The sequence below is a fragment of the Lithobates pipiens genome, unplaced genomic scaffold (assembly GCF_037356315.1).
Source record: "Lithobates pipiens isolate NorthernLeopardFrog02 unplaced genomic scaffold, aLitPip1_a1.2 Scaffold_27, whole genome shotgun sequence".
NCBI classification, from domain to species: Eukaryota; Metazoa; Chordata; class Amphibia; order Anura; family Ranidae; genus Lithobates; species Lithobates pipiens.
This window is the reverse complement of record NW_027507788.1, coordinates 41,247,039-41,264,134: the sequence shown is the minus strand read 5'-3', so window position 1 is coordinate 41,264,134 and position 17,096 is coordinate 41,247,039. Positions and strand designations below refer to the sequence as shown.

The following is a 17,096-nucleotide window of genomic DNA, read 5'->3' as shown; positions in this document are numbered from 1 at the left end:
CGAGTTTTTACATGCATTAACAGCTTGAAGGACCTCTCTTAATGTTGGTTCCTCTTCAATAGGGGGATTACCTTTGGTACCTAATTCGGTCTCGTTTTGGGTTGTCCCTTGATGTTTGCTTGCATTCTTTGAGCTGGGTGCTGCTGCAATTTTTGAGCCTGAAGGACCTTGGCTTTTTCTATCCACTGATCCCCCCTGTTGTATTTTTACTTGAATAGGCTGGGCTTGTTGTTCCGTTTGCTCCCCCTTTGTTGGAGACTGACCCGATGTACGGGTATACCGCTCTAATTTTGCTGCAGCTGATCGTGCAACCTGAGCGTTTTTTTCCTTTGAGGAGCGGAGGTGTTGTGTCCCTTCGTTCTCCTCCAGTGCCTGATCCTCTCCTCTCCTCCTTGACATCTTTATTATTCAGGAATGGTACAAAGAGTCTAGGCCTGACCCCAAAAAAAAAAAAGTGGGGGATAGTAATAGTAATAGAATAATAGCTCAAAGCAGCTAAAAAATATAACAAGAGGGGGGGGGGGGGGAGGAGTGAATCCCTGTACTGAGTCAACCAAGTGTATATAGACCAGTCAGTTTTCCTTCAGCGAGAGCGTACGTCAAGTGTCTTGTTATTATACCGCGCCTGCGGAGGGCTTATAACATTTAACCTTTAAGCAGCTGTCCTTTCAGGATTCTTTTTGCCCGGGTATCAAAACACTGATATTCACACAGTCATTGTACCTCCCAGTCAGGATTACAGAGATATTAGCCAGCCTGGGGTATCCTTTAAGAGTCTCCTCAAATAGACAGCTTATTTCCACAGATAGAAGCAAAAGTTTTCCTACCAGGAGGGAGAATAAGTGCTTACTCCAGTCCTGGTCCCAGCTGCTCAGCGCTCTGCTTTCTGTCAGGCCTCCCCCACCTCCACTTCACATACCTCGGGAGCCTTCTTGCTTCCTCCGGGCTCAGCTGCTGGGGCGTCTCTCAAAACGATATTCAATTCGCCTCCGTCCGTGCCGCGTCTCGCTGTATTCTCGCGGTCTTTGCACTGCTCTTCGACAGTCCTCGGCTTCTCTCGGCGGCCTTCGGCGTACCTCGGCAATCTCCGGCTATTTCCGGGTGCATGCGGGTACCTTCGGAAATCTCAGACCTTAATAAGTTCTCCGGAGCTCCTCAAGCGTTCGTATAGGGCCGCCTCGCCGCTCTGCCTTCCCAGCCAGGGTGCACTAGACGTCGGAGCACAGGGAGAGAACCCGCCGGCGCGTCATTCACCTCACATCACCTCGCCGTCTCCGCACCTCCCACACCTTCCGCATCCGGCCACTCCCCCCCCTCCTGCACGCCCTCTATACACTCTACACCCTCCAGAATCCCCTCATAAACCATGAACCCACAAGAATTCCCCCTCTCCCCATTCCTCCAGAATCCCCATACACCCTGCATATAAATACATAAATTATATATTCCTTGCCCCTGCCCCTGAACGGACATGGTTCTTTAGTGCCAAATGGCCAATGTGCGTTTGTCCCTCACCCTCCTTCTCTTTCCTGTGCAAAATACAAAATTTTGTAACTGCGCAAGCACCACCCCAATGTATAGCAGGTGGGGGGGGGGGGCAGCTTTGCAACTGTGCAAGTGCCAACCAGTCAACTGCGCAGGCGTCGACCCCAGAACATTTGTGGGCTGGCTTTTTCAGCTATGCAGGCTCCACTGGCACCATTGTGGAGGAGACCTGTAGGGAGCATTTTTAGAGTCTGATGCAACCAGGAAAGTAAATGTTAATTAATATCCCTAAACTGAAACTCTTAACACATTTCATCTGGAGAGGCCTTCATTATTCGCATGGCACATAAACCCACCTTTTGTCAGAACTCTCTGTTGGGCCCTGGAGGTACCACCTTTTTTGAGGGATTCCTGTCAAGTCACTCCCCCATTGGTGAAGGACATGCAGATAGGTATCAACCTGGCATGGGCTGCATGTTTGTAGTTTCAGGATAGTATAGTCTGGAAGGAGGGGGGTCACACATTTATTTCACTTTAAATGAAAAAAGAAATGGAAAAAAATAAAAATAAAAGGGGAAAAGGAATTAACGAGCCCTTCTTTTACAGAAGCTGTGTAAAACATTGTGTCAGCATTATGGAAGGCTCTAACCTTCACATTTACCAACCAAATTAAATGTGACAATTGAGTGATTTTCAATGGCAGCCACATTTGCCAGGTGCACATTTGTCCTTTTATTATTTAAGGGCTATTTCAGCCAAAACATCTAAAAGCACAGATGACACACATATTGGAACTATTTTTACTTTATAATCAAATTGTAAATTAATGCAGATGCTCTTGTAATCCACCCATTCCTGCTGTACTCTTGCCTACGTGGCAAAGGAAAGATGACAACACTTAATAATTCACAACTCTGCAGAATTTAAACCACTGACCTGCTTGCTATTAGGTCTTCTAGTATTCGCTACAGTTATTGTAATCTGCTTGAACAATCTCATTCATTTGTAGAGCAATTGTGCAATCACGTTGTACCACATGTTTCTCTTTCTTGTGAGATCACATAGTTACCTTTTACTCAGGTCTGGTGCAAGGATTTTTGACACCCTAGGTAAAACCTAATTTTGCCCCCTCCCTCGGTCACCCCCCTGGTCCCCCCTTCGCCCTGCCCATGTATACCCCACCCTTTTAATGACTGCTACCATCTTATCAATCCAACAATCAATTACAAGGGCAGCAGAAGCTCCAGGTTCAGTCAAAGAGTGAGTAGTAATTGATTTTCTTGGAAACTGGTGCAACATTCAAGCCGCTCTATCTTCTTCTGCACTGCTAACAGGAGAAAGTGAGGGGGTGAGCGGGAGAAACACTCTTGACAACCCGCAGCCTGCCTCACCCTGCCCTTTGTCAGCGCTGCTGGCAGTTCTTTGGCAGACCGAGCAGGGAAAATGAGTGCTGTCCCTGCTTCACACGGGGGGCGGGGGGCCCTGGCGTGGTGCCCGTAACTGATGTGTGCTCTAGGCCAGCACTTACCTTGCCTATAGGTACCGCCGATGTTCTGTCAAAAGAGCCAACTCGTCAAAATCTCCAATTACGTGACTCTCCAGCAGCAACTATGTATATAGACAGATTTAAAGTGACATACATAGCATATTAACCGACGACCCACTAGTGTGCTTAAAGTGGTTGTTAAGCCACTGTGTCCTCTTCATACAGTCCTCTGTGTTTCCTAATGATAGATGCCCATGTGTGTGTGCTTTATAAAAAAATGCCATCTATACCTTATTTCAGGGAGGTGCTTGACGCTCACGCATCCAGCTGCCTCTCTCCTCTCTCAATCTGGCAGCTACAGCGGGAGGGGCCAAGAATCCCCGGCTGATGTCAGTTGGGAGGAGAGGAGGAGAGAGGCAGCGGAGCACATGAGCGGCGAGCAGCACTCTGAAATGTATAGATGACTTTTTTTTTATAAAGCACACACACATGGCACCTAACATTAGAAAACACAGAGGACTCTATGGAAATGTAAAACTTATTTTAGCAGCAGGAGGGGATTGGAAGGCACTGTCACTAACTGACAGACAGGGAGGGAAGGGGATGAAGAGGACAGAGAGCTGTGGATTATAGAGGCACGTAAACTGACCACGGTGTCAGGGCTCAGCAGCCATGATAAACCGTGGTCAGTTTACAGGGGGGAGGGCAGAACCAGGCAAGATCAGCCAGGTATTTCAGGTGTTAGAGCCGGTTCACACAGCGGGCGATGCGAGGCGACATGACTCGCCTCGCCTCGCTCTCGCAAGTCGCCCCCGTTCTGTACAATGGAACCGTTCTGAGAGGAGCGACTCGAGTTGCTCCGACTCAGAAAAAAGGTTCCTGTACTACTTTTGGGCGACCTCGGGGCGACTTGCATTGACTTCTATACAGAAGTCATTTGCAAGTCGCCGCTGAGGCCGCGGCAGGTCGCGGCGAGGCAAGTCGGAGTCGCCTCGCCTCGCCTGCAGTGTGAACCGGCCCTTACAGGGGGCCAAATGACACAGCACAAGCACTGTGCTGTATAACATGCCTTAAAGAGACAGGATCCCCTTTTTGTAGGGTAACAAATGCTTTAAGTCCACTCTTGGACCATGTAGACATCTTGCTAAAGGGGGTTTAGGTTAATGACAATTATGCAGAGCTGGCCAGGAGGTGTCTGCACTTGAACATGTTAAACCCCTCAACCTTTGCACAGTTTTAAGCAAGGGAATGGTGACTCACTGTAAATAAGACCTTGCTTGGAGTGCTTTTAGGAAGTGAAATATTCTAGAGGGATTGGTATTTCAGTATGATTTAAACAGTGTTTATAGTCTTTCACATCCAGCACAGAGTGGTTTCCGTGTACTGATTCATCTGATTCATCTGTAGATAGGAGCCTGTTAGAAAAAAAAACAATAGGCCTAAAAATGTGAAAAGAAAATGTGATCTCCCAAATAGAAACACAAAAATCCATTTAAACCTTTTTGAGTGGGGAGAAGTCATAACTTTTGTTAGTTTTTTTTTGTTTTCATTGTTGCCCATGTTCCTGTTGAGAGGTTTCATCAAAATTTCTGTCTGGGTGGCACTTTCAGTTTCACGGTCCTGGAAACTGTCATCAGAAAGTGAGGGGATATTTCAATCAACCATGAAATGCAGGGTATGTTTTTCACCCTTCCTAACTTCATGTTTTAGAACTTTCAGTCCTCATCTCGCCACTCTCCTCATCTCCCTTCAGTAAATAGGTTGCAAAATGTTTTTTCCCACCACCATTTATAAAAGTGTTTTTACACTCGTTGAAAGAAACGTATCTTGACCCTGTACTATAAATCAAGGGTCTCCAAACTTTCTAAGCTAAGGGCCAGCTAAAGCCTAGTAACGGGCCAAATACCAGGAGACATTGTTTCTGATGAGCGTGCATGCTGGAAAACCAGCAGCTGATTGGCTCCTGATCAGCGATCTTACCAGAAAGCGCTGACCAGAGTGTTCTGACAGGGGGCACCCCCTAGGAGAACACAATAGCTTAGCAGAGGAGATTGCTGTACTAACAGTGGATAGTTAGTACAGCAGCTCTGACCTAAGCTGCCAGTTTTTTTTGTTCAATCCCCTGGGTTGAATGAAAAAAACTGATAGTGTGTACTAAGCTTTACTGTCCTTAAAGGGGTTGTAAACCCTTGTTTAAAAGAAAAAAAAAAGAAAAAACATATACTTACTTCCACTGTGCAGTTCGTTTTGCACAGAGTGGGCCCAATCGTTGTCTTTTGGGGTCCCCCAACGGCTCTTGAGGCTCCTCCCCACAGCGGAAAACCCCCTAGGAGAAGCGCTCTCCCCAGGGGTTACCATGCGGGTGTGCTCTCAAGTCCAGCATTTGCTGGACTTGGCCCTGCCCACCAGTGCCCGTGTCATTGGATTTGATTGACAGTAGTGGGAGCCAATGGCTGTGCTGCTATCAATCTACCCAATCAAGAGCCAAGACCCCGGCCAGAGAGGGTTTGTGTGTCTACGGCAGTGATGGCGAACCTTGGCACCCCAGATGTTTTGGAACTACATTTCCCATGATGCTCCACTACAATGCAAGGTACCAGAGCATCATGGGAAATGTAGTTACAAAACATCTGGAGTGCCAAGGTTCGCCATCACTGGTCTACGGCATGGGAGCGAACAGGCTCAAGTGAGTAAAAACAGTGATAGTTTTTTCATCTTAGTGCATAGGATACATTAAGGTGAAAAAACACGAGTGTTTACAGCCCCTTTAAGGCTTTAAGTGGGCCGGACTGTGGCCAGTGGAAGCAATGTTCCATCATTGGTTTTAATGGGAGGAATAGTGACCCTTTGATGCTGTCAGTGTCCCATCATTGGGATGTCCCATCAGTGGTATCAGCTGAATGAGTAGTGCACCATGGGCCGGATAAATGCAGGCATCCTGTTCTCGGGCTGCAGGTTGGAGACCACTGTTATAAATGGTAAGGCTATTTTTGTAACACGTCCAGTTTAAATCATGTAATGCTAATATCTTTTTGCCACTAATAAAATTTGTATATCGGTGCACAAGAGCATACAAGGTATTATATGGTTATTGATTTCTGACTATTTTCATTTTAACATACTGAATTTTACTGAAAAAAAGAACTATGCCTATTAATTTGATACCTTTGACATCATAATTAAAAAACACAATTGAATACATATATATTGTTACTTAAACACATTGTATAAAAGATGTTAATTAACACTTAATGTCTACCCACAGCTATTCTACTTGCTCATACCTGCTTCACACTAGAAGTATCCGTAGGCAAGAACCCTCACGTTAAAGCTCGGAATGGAACGGATATCAACCTGCTTTGCATATTTACCACCTGCATCGGGTTCGAGGATGTGACTTTCAAATGGGAATACAGATTCAATGAATCGTCAAAGCCAGAGGAAGTGAGCATTCTAAAATAGAGGAATATTTCTTTTAATGTTGCTAATCACATTCAAAAAAATTTTGTAAGGAGATTTATACATATAGCATATTATTATTTGCATCACTACACATTTAGTACAGCATGAAATACCAGTATTGACTACAAATTGTAATTTTCTCAATTTACACAAAAACAAAGATTTAGGTGTTTAAAAATAACTGTTTAGAATTATAGAATGAAGGAGAGTAATATTTTCTGTTGCATGCAGAGCTTTACATTTACACAAATTATTAAGAGTACTGGTCCCTTATATTATATTATATTGTAACTAAAAATAGGCTCTATTATTCTATCCTTTGGAAATGGTGCCAATAGCAGAGCATACAGTGGAGGACTTTTTTGTTGTAGTTATGAATTTGTTGCTTTTTATGTTAAACACAATTTATAGTCAGACTTATTTTTTGTATGCATTTCATAGAATACACTATCTGCTATGAAAATGAACTTAAAGTGGTTGTAAACCCTTACAAACCACTTTGACCTACAGGTAAGCCTAGATTAAGGCTTACCTGTAGGTCCAAGAAATATCTCCTAAACCTATACGGTATAGGAGATATTTACCTGAAGACAGCCACTGCTGTCTACGGCGCATGCGCCGTAGACAGCGGCGCGCAGGCGCACTGGGTAAGCCGCAGATCGCGGCGATATGCTGCGAGTGTCGGTTCCCGTGTGCATGCGCGGGAGTGATGTCATCGCTGCTCCGGCGAATCACAGTGCCGGAGCAGCGAGACCCACGGAGACCCACCAAGAAGATGGACGCTCGGAAATACAGGGGACAGCGGTGACTTCGCTGGCTCCTGTGTCAGGTAAGTGACACATAATGGACTACTATGCGATGCATAGTAGTCCATTATGCTTTACCTTTGCAGGGAATCAAAGAGGAAATAAACCCATCAGGGTTTACTTCCTCTTTAACTATACTTGTCTCTAAAGTGCTCCATAGCACTTCTACGTTCTACTACAGTTGTGAGGTTGAATTTCATCACTAGATAATGCATCAAAGTTGCATCAGAACAGAGAAAATAGGTGGATAGTTCCTTTGGTTGCAGAACCATTGCGTCTAATGGTTAATGCTGCACATTTGCACGCAATATATTTATGCAAACTGCTGATTTGAGATGCAATTGCATTACTAAATGTTCCCCCTTATTTTTATTAGGACATATTCCATCATGCGTAAGGAGGAATGCAAGGGCGTACCTAGAGCATTTGGCACCTGAGCTGGATCCTATATCTGACATCCCCCAAACTTTAAAATGTAAAAACTCCCCTCTGCACTCCCCAATATCTCTTTGTCACTACTGTGTACCACAACGGCACTGCTAGACCCCTTTACACAGCTCCCCCACCTCTGGACCCCATTTACATTACACACTGGAGGGAAGAGAACAGGTTTGTAGAGATTTGATCCAACCCCCTCTCCCATGCTCCTCTGCAACTAGAGATGTATTGCTTACTGGTATCAGCAAGAAGAGGGGAATCAGAAGAGGATAACTCATCTCCAAGTTGGCTGCTTGGATCTTAAAGAAAATCCTGTTACCTCTGAGGTGGAATTGCCTTTAATTCCCAAATAAGCACAGTGTGCAGAAGTGATGCAGCTACACTGAGATAGATTTATTACACACCTTAGCAGAATCAGCTGCCAAGGAGGTGCTTGTGGCTGTCATCAGTAAGTAATTAAAAGAAAGAACAAAACTCAAGCGTAGAACAAATTAAGGTCATTAATGTATCCAGCGATGGGTGCCAAACATGATCAAATTTGGAGGGTTATGTCTGGTTGATGTATCTATGTTTGTATTTGGGTATAACATTGTTGACCACAAACATGTATAGTCAGGGCTTTTTTCTCAAAGGAATTCTGAGTCACCCCTTGTCTCTGCCCCCTACCCACCTTGGAGCACCGTCCCTTGTTTCCACCCTACCTACCTCTCAGTACCGCCCCTTTTAGAGACTACAGAACCAAATATCATTTTGTGGTGCTAAGAAATTTTTTATGGAGTTTGTTATTGATAGCTAGAAAGGCAGTGAAATAGATCCCCTGCCGCCAGCAATAATAGATGCCCCCAGCAATTATAGACCTTGCAGCAACAATATCCCCCCTCCAGCAGCAATGGGCACCCCTCTCTCCACTATCAGCAGATCCTCCTCACAACATAAGACCCCCCCAGCAACAATGGACCCCCTGCAACAAAATACAACCCCAGCAACAGGCAATAGACCCCCAGTAGCAGCAACAGATCGCCCAGCAGCCAACATCAACAGACCCTCCAACAGTCAGCATCAATAGACCCTCCAGCATCATTAGATCTCTCCCTTTTCTGTAGATCCCTCCCAGCAACAATTGACCCCTCAGCAACATAAGATCTCCACCCCCGCAACAATAGACCCACCCTGCAAAAATGTATCCCATCCAGTGACATTAAATCCCCAGCAGCCAGCATCAATAGACCCTCCAGCACACCGGAACACCTCCTGCCATTACATACTGTACATTCAGCTCTGGAGGTGCCGGAACTGCGTTCCCTGCATTCCTGCTGAAAAAAGCCCTGTGTATAGTCAAAATGTTGGCGTCACAGTCTTTTACCATGGCAGGATTTCTCCCCAGTCATAAACAAAAGCAGTAATGTTTGTGAGCATGTTCTTTGTATATCTACTTGTATAATGGCAAGTAGCATGTTCCCAGATAAAGCAGTATAATAAGGTTCATTTTATGAAGTAAGTACAGAGTGTATTTGCTGCCAGTGTATGTTGATTACAGGTCAAGGCTGAAGACATGCTTTGCAGTGGGTTGATCAAAGTCACATCTGTGGCACTTGTCTTAATTCAACAACCCATTTGTATAAATTGCATGGTGTCTAGTAGATTAGAGTTGAAAGACAAAGTAGAACTGTGACAGTAGCGTTGTGTACTGATTACTGTTGAGGAAAAGGTTTTCTCCACTTCTTCAAAGTAAGAATGACTTTCCAGTGGTGGTCCTATCACAACACAGTTTTGTGACAACTTTCCCCAATATCACTAAAAATCCCATACAGCTCTGCATGCTGATATGAAATTATCTTATATTCATCAGTTGAACTTTTTTTCCTTTTACCTACAATGACAGTTTTTCTTATTATCCTGATTCTGTGAGGCACTGATGATGTAACCATGGCTTCCCAACTTTATCCTGTGAAGTTCCTGTTACATTTTCCAGGGGGCAGATCTAGAATTATATACATTGTTCCAGGAACTAAAGGGAGATTAATTCATCTGCCCTTAGAGAAAATGGCCACCAGTTTTTTTTGCAGATCAAGTACAAGACAAAAATAAGGAATCACTAATTTCTGAGGAAAATATTCTGGAATCACCATGTGCTTTGCAGTTCTAAAACAAAGATCCGTACCAGATTACATCCTGAAAAATGATGTAGTCATCATTACCAAACATCCTTTCAAATTATGAAATAAGAAAAATATCCAAAATCGCAATATAAATCACAATATAAACTTTTACATTTATTGAAGATTTAATGACTGTCATCTCCCCCATGCCTTTACCTTACGTGTAACCTGGTATTATCAATGATTGTGGAAATTTGCATGTTTTCTTCAGGCAGTCATCTTCATATATTTCATTGGAACGGCACCAAACAAAAGTCCCAGCATCATCACCCTGGCCAATGCAGATTGGTGATTCGTCGCTGGATAACACTTTCATCCAGTCACTTTTCTTTAGCCCACTGTAACCTTGCATTTTTCTGTTTAGGTGTTGATGAAGGTTTTTGTTAGTACAAATTAAATGGAAAGGTTGTTAAAGGGAAGTGTACTGGTAGACCAAGGAAGACATCAAAGCATCAAGTTAGAAAACTTAAAGCAATATGCCTTAAAAACAGAAAATGCTAAATAAATGAGGAACAAATGGTCAGAAACTGGAGTCAATGTCTGTGACTGAACTTTATGACATTGCCTAAAGTAAATGGTATTTACATACAGAAAAGCCAAACGAAAACCATCATTAACATCTAAGCAGAAAAAAAATGGTTACAGTGGGCTAAAGAAAAGCATTAATGGACTGTGGATGACTCGATAAAAGTGATATTCAGCGATGAATCACCAATCTGCATTGTGCAGGGTGATGATGTTGGAACTTTAGTTTGGTGCTGTTTCAATAAAATGTATTGTCAAATATTAAAACAGTATTATATTTATGAAATTATGCAAACATTTTTGGAAATTTTAAAATGTTTCAACAAAACAAACAAATCAAGTTTGTTTATCCGTGCTATTTTGAAGACAAGAGATTGCAACGATGTGCCAAATATATATATATTTATTAGATAAAAATTCAGTGTTAAATAATATCAGATATACAGTATTTGGTGATAATACAAAAAAATATATAACTTCAAATATATATTGGAAATACAGATGATAATACATTTTTACCACAAGTTCTTATTACAAAATACCATATTTCAATACTTCAATGATGACTTTAAATTTAGACACGTGATAAAGGCATGGGGGAGATGACGGTCATTAAATATTCAACAAATCCACAAGTTTATATTGAGATTTTGGACACTTTTCTTATTCCATCAATTGAAATGTTGATTGGTGATGACGTCATTTTTTCAGGATGTAATCTGATGCAGATGTTTGTTTTAGAACTGCAAGGTATATGGTGATTCCATAATATTTTCCTTATAATTGAGTGATTTCATATTATTTTCCTCTGCTTGATTTGCAAAAACAGTTGCAACTGACTAGAGTTTTCTTTCTTTTTTTTTAACTGTTTCTCAAAGCCAGAAGGTTGGAATGTTAAATGAAAATAGTTTTGAGGCATGTCTTTGATCAGTATTTTTTCTACAGAATTAAGCAATTGAATGAACATTTTACAATAATGATTATTCCATACTTTTTTTCAGGGGTTGCAAAAGTTTCTGTTTATAAATTGCCATTAGTAAACATTTTTAACCACTTCCCGACCGGCACACGCCGATGTACGTCAGCAGAATGGCACGGGCAGGCATATGGGCGTACAGGTACATCCCTTTAAGAATGCTGCCGTGCCATCGTGTGCGCGCCACTGGTCCGGTCGCAGGTCATGCAGACTTGATCGCCACAGGGATACCCGCGATCGTCTCACGGGGAGGCTGAACAGGGAGATGCGGAAGTAAACAGCATCTCCCCGTTCTGCCTAGCAACAAATGACACTGATCTCTGCTCCCGGTGATTGGAGCAGAGATCAATGTTCACTAACACACAGCCACGCCCCCCACAGTTAGTAACACGCCCCTAGGACACACTTAACCCCTACACTGCCACACCCTGGTTAACCCCTTCACTGCCAGTGTCATTTACACAGGAATCAGTGCATTTGTATAGCACTGATTTCTGTATAAATGACAATGGTCCCAAAAATGTGTCAAAAATGTCCGATGTGTCCACCATAAAGTCACAGTCACAATAAAAATCGCTGATCGCCGCCATTACTAATAAAAAAAAATATTAATAAAAATTCCATAAAATTATCCCCTATATTGTAAACGCTATAAATTTTCGCAAACCAATCAATAATTGCGTATTTTTTTTACCAAAAATATGTAGAAGAATACGAATCGGCCTAAACAGAGGAAAAACAATGTTTTTTTATATATTTTTAGGGAATATTTATTGTTGCAAAAAGTAAAAAAGAATGCGTTTTTTTCAAAATTGTCGCTCTTTTTTGTTTATAGCGTAAAAAATAAAAACCGCAGGGGTGATCAAATACCACCAAACGAAAGCCCTATTTGTGGAAAAAAAAAAGACGTCTATTTTGTTTGGGAGCCACGTTGCACAACCGCGCAATTGTCAGTTAAAGCGACACAGTGCCGAATCGCAAAAAGTGGTCTGGTCTTAAGCCAGCAAAATGGTCCGGTCTGAAAGTGGTTAAAGGTGCCTTTATATTTTTTTTGATAAAGGCGAATTTCCTCTTTAACGTGTGCATGAAAACCCCATAGTCGCCACACTTCCCCACCTCATCTGTTCTGCTTCTGAACTAGGAGAGATTGAGGATCAATCCTACAAAACTTGTATTTTCGTTTTTTTCATATACTGTTTATGGAGGAACAGTACAACGATTAAGATCACTGTGAGGCAGTACAAAAGGAACCAAAAAGCCCACTTCTACAAGATTGAGAGCATTGCCATCTTAAAAATAGCACCAGCACCTTCCAGCACCAGACCCAAAAATTAAGGAGCTTGGTCTCGGTTTATGGATGAGGGAGTGGAGTCATGTAGATCATTTGCTTTTGGCCATCAGTGTATCCAGATCATTTTACAGCCCCCATCAGTGTAAACTGGCTTTATGATATAATGCTTGTGAGTCCAGGAGAACTGTAAAGCCTACTTATAAAATATTGTGGGATAAAGCATTGCCTTCTTTCAATAGAAGAGATTTATACATCTTCACTTCCAGCATAAAAAAACAAAAACAAGGCGTTCAGTCTCTGCTTATAGGTAAGTGGGTGGAGAACTTCAAATCATTCCTTTTTACCCCTTTTGAGCATTGGTACATCCAGAACTGCTAGTATTTGGCACAGATATAGTCATAATTTGAAAGCCAGGAACATCTGCAGAGGCTACTATATGGTTTTTGCCTGGTCTTTCTGTGTTATTACAGGCTATTTTTGTCTTAAATTTTCATATACAAAGTATTAACAAGAGAGCGCATAATATTTCAAGAGGTCTTTCATCCCAGCCCAGTCCTTTGATAAAACGAAAATTCACCTCACTCATGGTTTCACTCATACTGTTGTTCACATTATTGATCACCAAACTGAGTATTAAAGAAATCAGACCTCTATCCCCATGTGAGTGTACAGTATGTATAACAACGTTAGTTGATAACTAAAGCGATAATTTAGGTCACAAGGGTAAGTGTTCTCTGTATCAGATTGCATAGATGTTACATCATATGGATAAGGATGCAATAGATATAATGTAATAACCATATAAGAGAAAGCATATTCTATAACTGCTGATAGATAATACAAGTCTTTATGGCACACTGGGGTTGATTTACTAAAACTGGAGAGTGCAAGATGTCATGCAGCTGTGCATGGTAGCCCATCAGCTTCTAACGTCAACTTGTTCAATTAAAGAGGAAGTAAACCCTGATGGGTTTACTTCCTCTTTCATTCCCTGCAAAGGCAAAGCATAATGGACTACTATGCATCGCATAGTAGCCCATTATGTGCCACTTACCTGACACAGGAGCCAGCGAAGTCACCGCTGTCCCCTGTAGTCCGCCGCATCCATCTTGCTGGTGGCGTCTCGCAGCTCCGCCGCTGTCATTCGGCGAAGCCGCGATGACGTCACTCCCGCGCATGCGCACGGGAGTTGACTCGCGCGGCAGCTCCATTCTTGGAAATGCCGCGCTCAGTGCGCCTGCGCGCCGCTGTCTACGGCGCATGCGCCGTAGACAGCGGTGCCCGTTTTCGGACAAATATCTCCTAAACCATATAGGTTTAGGAGATATTGCTTGGACCTACAGGTAAGCCTTAATCTAGGCTTACCTGTAGGTCAAAGTGGTTTGTAAGGGTTTACAACCACTTTAAGCTTTGACAAAAAAAAAAAAACAACCTGGAGCCCAGGTTCACACTGAGCTGCGGGAATGAAGCCGTGCGAGTACAGCTGAAAAATGTCACTCCTACATGTCTGTCCAGATTTTGGCTGCGATTTCACAAACATCTGCAGGTTTCTGCACATGTCAAATCACACCAATGTGAACCAGGGCTCAAACTGATTGGTTTGCATGCAGCGCTGCACCAGATTTTGCACTCTCCAGTTTTAGTAAATCAACCCCACTGAGCGTTTATACAAAAAGTGACTTGTAGCATGTGAAATATATTTTAGTAAAAATTTGAAATAATGTATTTGATTTTTTAAGTTAACTAAATTAATTTTGGCTTAAATCTTAAATCAGGCATTTTTTGGTGTCTTGGCGCCTGATTTTTTTTTTTCTTATGCAGCAGTAATACACATGAATTGGTGGAAATAGCAGCCACAACAGATCTAAAAGCTATAAAAAGTTTACTCTTTAAAATAAAGCTAAAGCCCTCAACTTCATTTAAAGCAGGCTGCACTGGTTGAAGTGGCCAGTGACATACCAGTTTAATAGTATATTTTGTGATCTTTTTTTTCACATTACCACAGTGTATTGGGTTTAAAATAATGTCAATACAGAGAACAGAATAACACTTCACAACCACAGTCCTAATTATTCACAAAATATTCAAAATACAGTGCCTTGAAAAAGTATTCATACCCCTTGAAATTTTCCATTTTGTATGGGATTTTATATGATAGACCAACAAAGTTTCAATACATTTTTCCATTGTTTTTTATTGCACGTTCGCATGCAAGGTATCTGGCACCCCTGATTTTTGTCAATACACAGCCTTGCTCAGCCTCCACCTTGTTACAGAGCACTGTCGTTCCTGTCTGGAACCATCCTTTCCATACAGAGCCGGTAAACAAACAGCTCTCTGGCTCTTACCTGACCACTCGACCATATCACTCAGCCTGATACTCCACCGTTAAGCCTACTCTAAGTCCAATCGGTGTTGCCTGCCATCCACCGCACTGCTCACACTATCCATCAGCCCCAGCTTAGTCTCAAACCCACCCCCCCCCCCAGCTGCAGTCATTCATCCCAACCTTCTGCAACTTCACCAACCATACTTGGCTTCCACCAGCTGCTCTATACTGCATCGGTCCAAGACCCACCGTTCCCCATGAATGACTAGCTGCTCTCTCCTTCACATCCAAAGTGAGTTTGTTTTTTAGAATTTTATTTGTGTTTTTAGTGTTTTAGGTTTTATATATTCACTTTCCCTTCCCCCACTCCCCCTACTTCTATTTTCCACTTTACATTATCAGTTACTACAGGTTGGCGCCCTCTTTTTCCTATCCATGTACACTAGCAGCTGGAGCTTTTGGTGTTTTTTTTTTTGCCAAAGCTTCTAAACTCAACTACTAAAAAGCCTATGTGTCCAGGTGCACATAGGCTTTTGGGATTGTTTAGGAGCTGCTGCAGTTAAGGGAGGTTCAACCTCCCCTAACCTCCCTCTCCTGAGCGCAGAAGGATCACGCTCAGGATTGGTACGTTTTGACCACCGGCCACAAAACACGTAAAATTCCGGCATGATTTTCCCGCATTTTGCATTATCCCAGGTCCGGCGGTCAAAGTAGTTCAAGTGTACATGAAGCCTTAGGGATATTAAAGGGGGCTGAATACAAATGGATGCCATACTTTTCAGATATTTATTTGTAAACATTTTAAAAACGATTTATAATTTTCCTTCCGATTCACAATTATGTGACACTTTGTGTTGGTCTATCACATAAAATCCCAATAAAATACATTTATGTTTTTGGTTGTAACATGACAAAATGTGGAAAATCTCAAGGGGAACCTGATGTAGGGGACACTGTGATGGGGGGGACCTGATGTAAGGGAACACTATGATGGGGGAACCTGAGGTAAGGGGGCACTATCATGGGAACACCTGATGTATAAGGGGACACTGTCATGGAGATGTCATGTCAATGTACAGTATATGGGCACTGTAATGGGGGAACCTGATATATATGGGCACTCTGATAGGGGAACCTGATGTAAGGGGGTACGTGATGGGGACACCTGGTGAAGGCTGGAGGGGCCCTAGTGCATTACTTTGCCCAGAGGCCCATGATGCTATTAAGATGGCACTGCTGGTTGGCCCTTAAGGCCAGGTTCACAGTGGTGTGGGTGAAGCACACTTGTATTGCATTTTATACACAGTTTTAGGTACGCTTCCATTGTCTTCTATTAGATTATGCATTTTCATGAAAGGGCTTCAGAGTCCTGTGTGCTGCATCTCTGATGCACTTTCAGAAAATGGTCTAATAGAAGTCAATGGGAGCACACCGGAAAGACATTTGTAAAATGTTCATATAATTGCATTGCACAAAAACTGAAGTGCATTCTGTGAACCTGGCCTTAGTACTGACCCTTTCTCTCCCTATATGTTGCTGTAGAGAGGAGTACATGAGGCTGATAAGAAAAAAAAACAGGTACTTACACTAGATGCACTTAAAAATATATTTAATATTTTATGTGAACATATAATTGCAATGCTAAAAATAAAATAGATCCCTGCGTTTGGCTCCAAGGATGATAACAGGACCACTGTAACTTACATGTCCTGAATACTGGACTCTGTTCACATGCTATACGGTATTAAAAAAGTGTGCTGTCCCTTTAAATAATACATATACAAAGAAATTGACTAATTCATAACTCAGTGCTCGTACACAAATAATAAATACAACCCAATTTCAAAAAATTCATATGCACAATAAATAACCCAAGTGAAATAGTACTTTTTAAAAAAAAAAAATCATATAAACATATAGTCCATGATAAATCAGAGTAAAATGCTCTGTGCTCATAAACTTCCATTAAAAAAAGTGCTCCAGTGGGCCTTTTATCAAACCAAGATGATCTCAAACTACAGAGATCAAAAGCGCTTATTATATCCAAGAGCAAGGTGGGCACTCTCACTGTCAGACCCCCGGATGGCTAAATCATCTCATCAATGAAGTGTGTTGGTATAATCTTTTTATGGAACAAAG

General features: G+C 42.3%; 1 protein-coding gene across 3 annotated transcripts in view; it reads left to right on the top strand.

Annotated features, from left to right (window-relative positions):
• SCN4B (sodium voltage-gated channel beta subunit 4) overlaps nucleotides 1–17,096 on the top strand; it is a 127,356-nt gene that overhangs the window by 79,744 nt on the left and 30,516 nt on the right. For all 3 annotated transcript variants that reach the window (XM_077456870.1, XM_077456868.1, XM_077456869.1), the window contains exon 3: nucleotides 6,237–6,415. In XM_077456870.1, coding sequence (XP_077312996.1) covers nucleotides 6,237–6,415 — 179 coding nt within the window. The remainder of the gene's footprint in view (nucleotides 1–6,236; nucleotides 6,416–17,096) is intronic.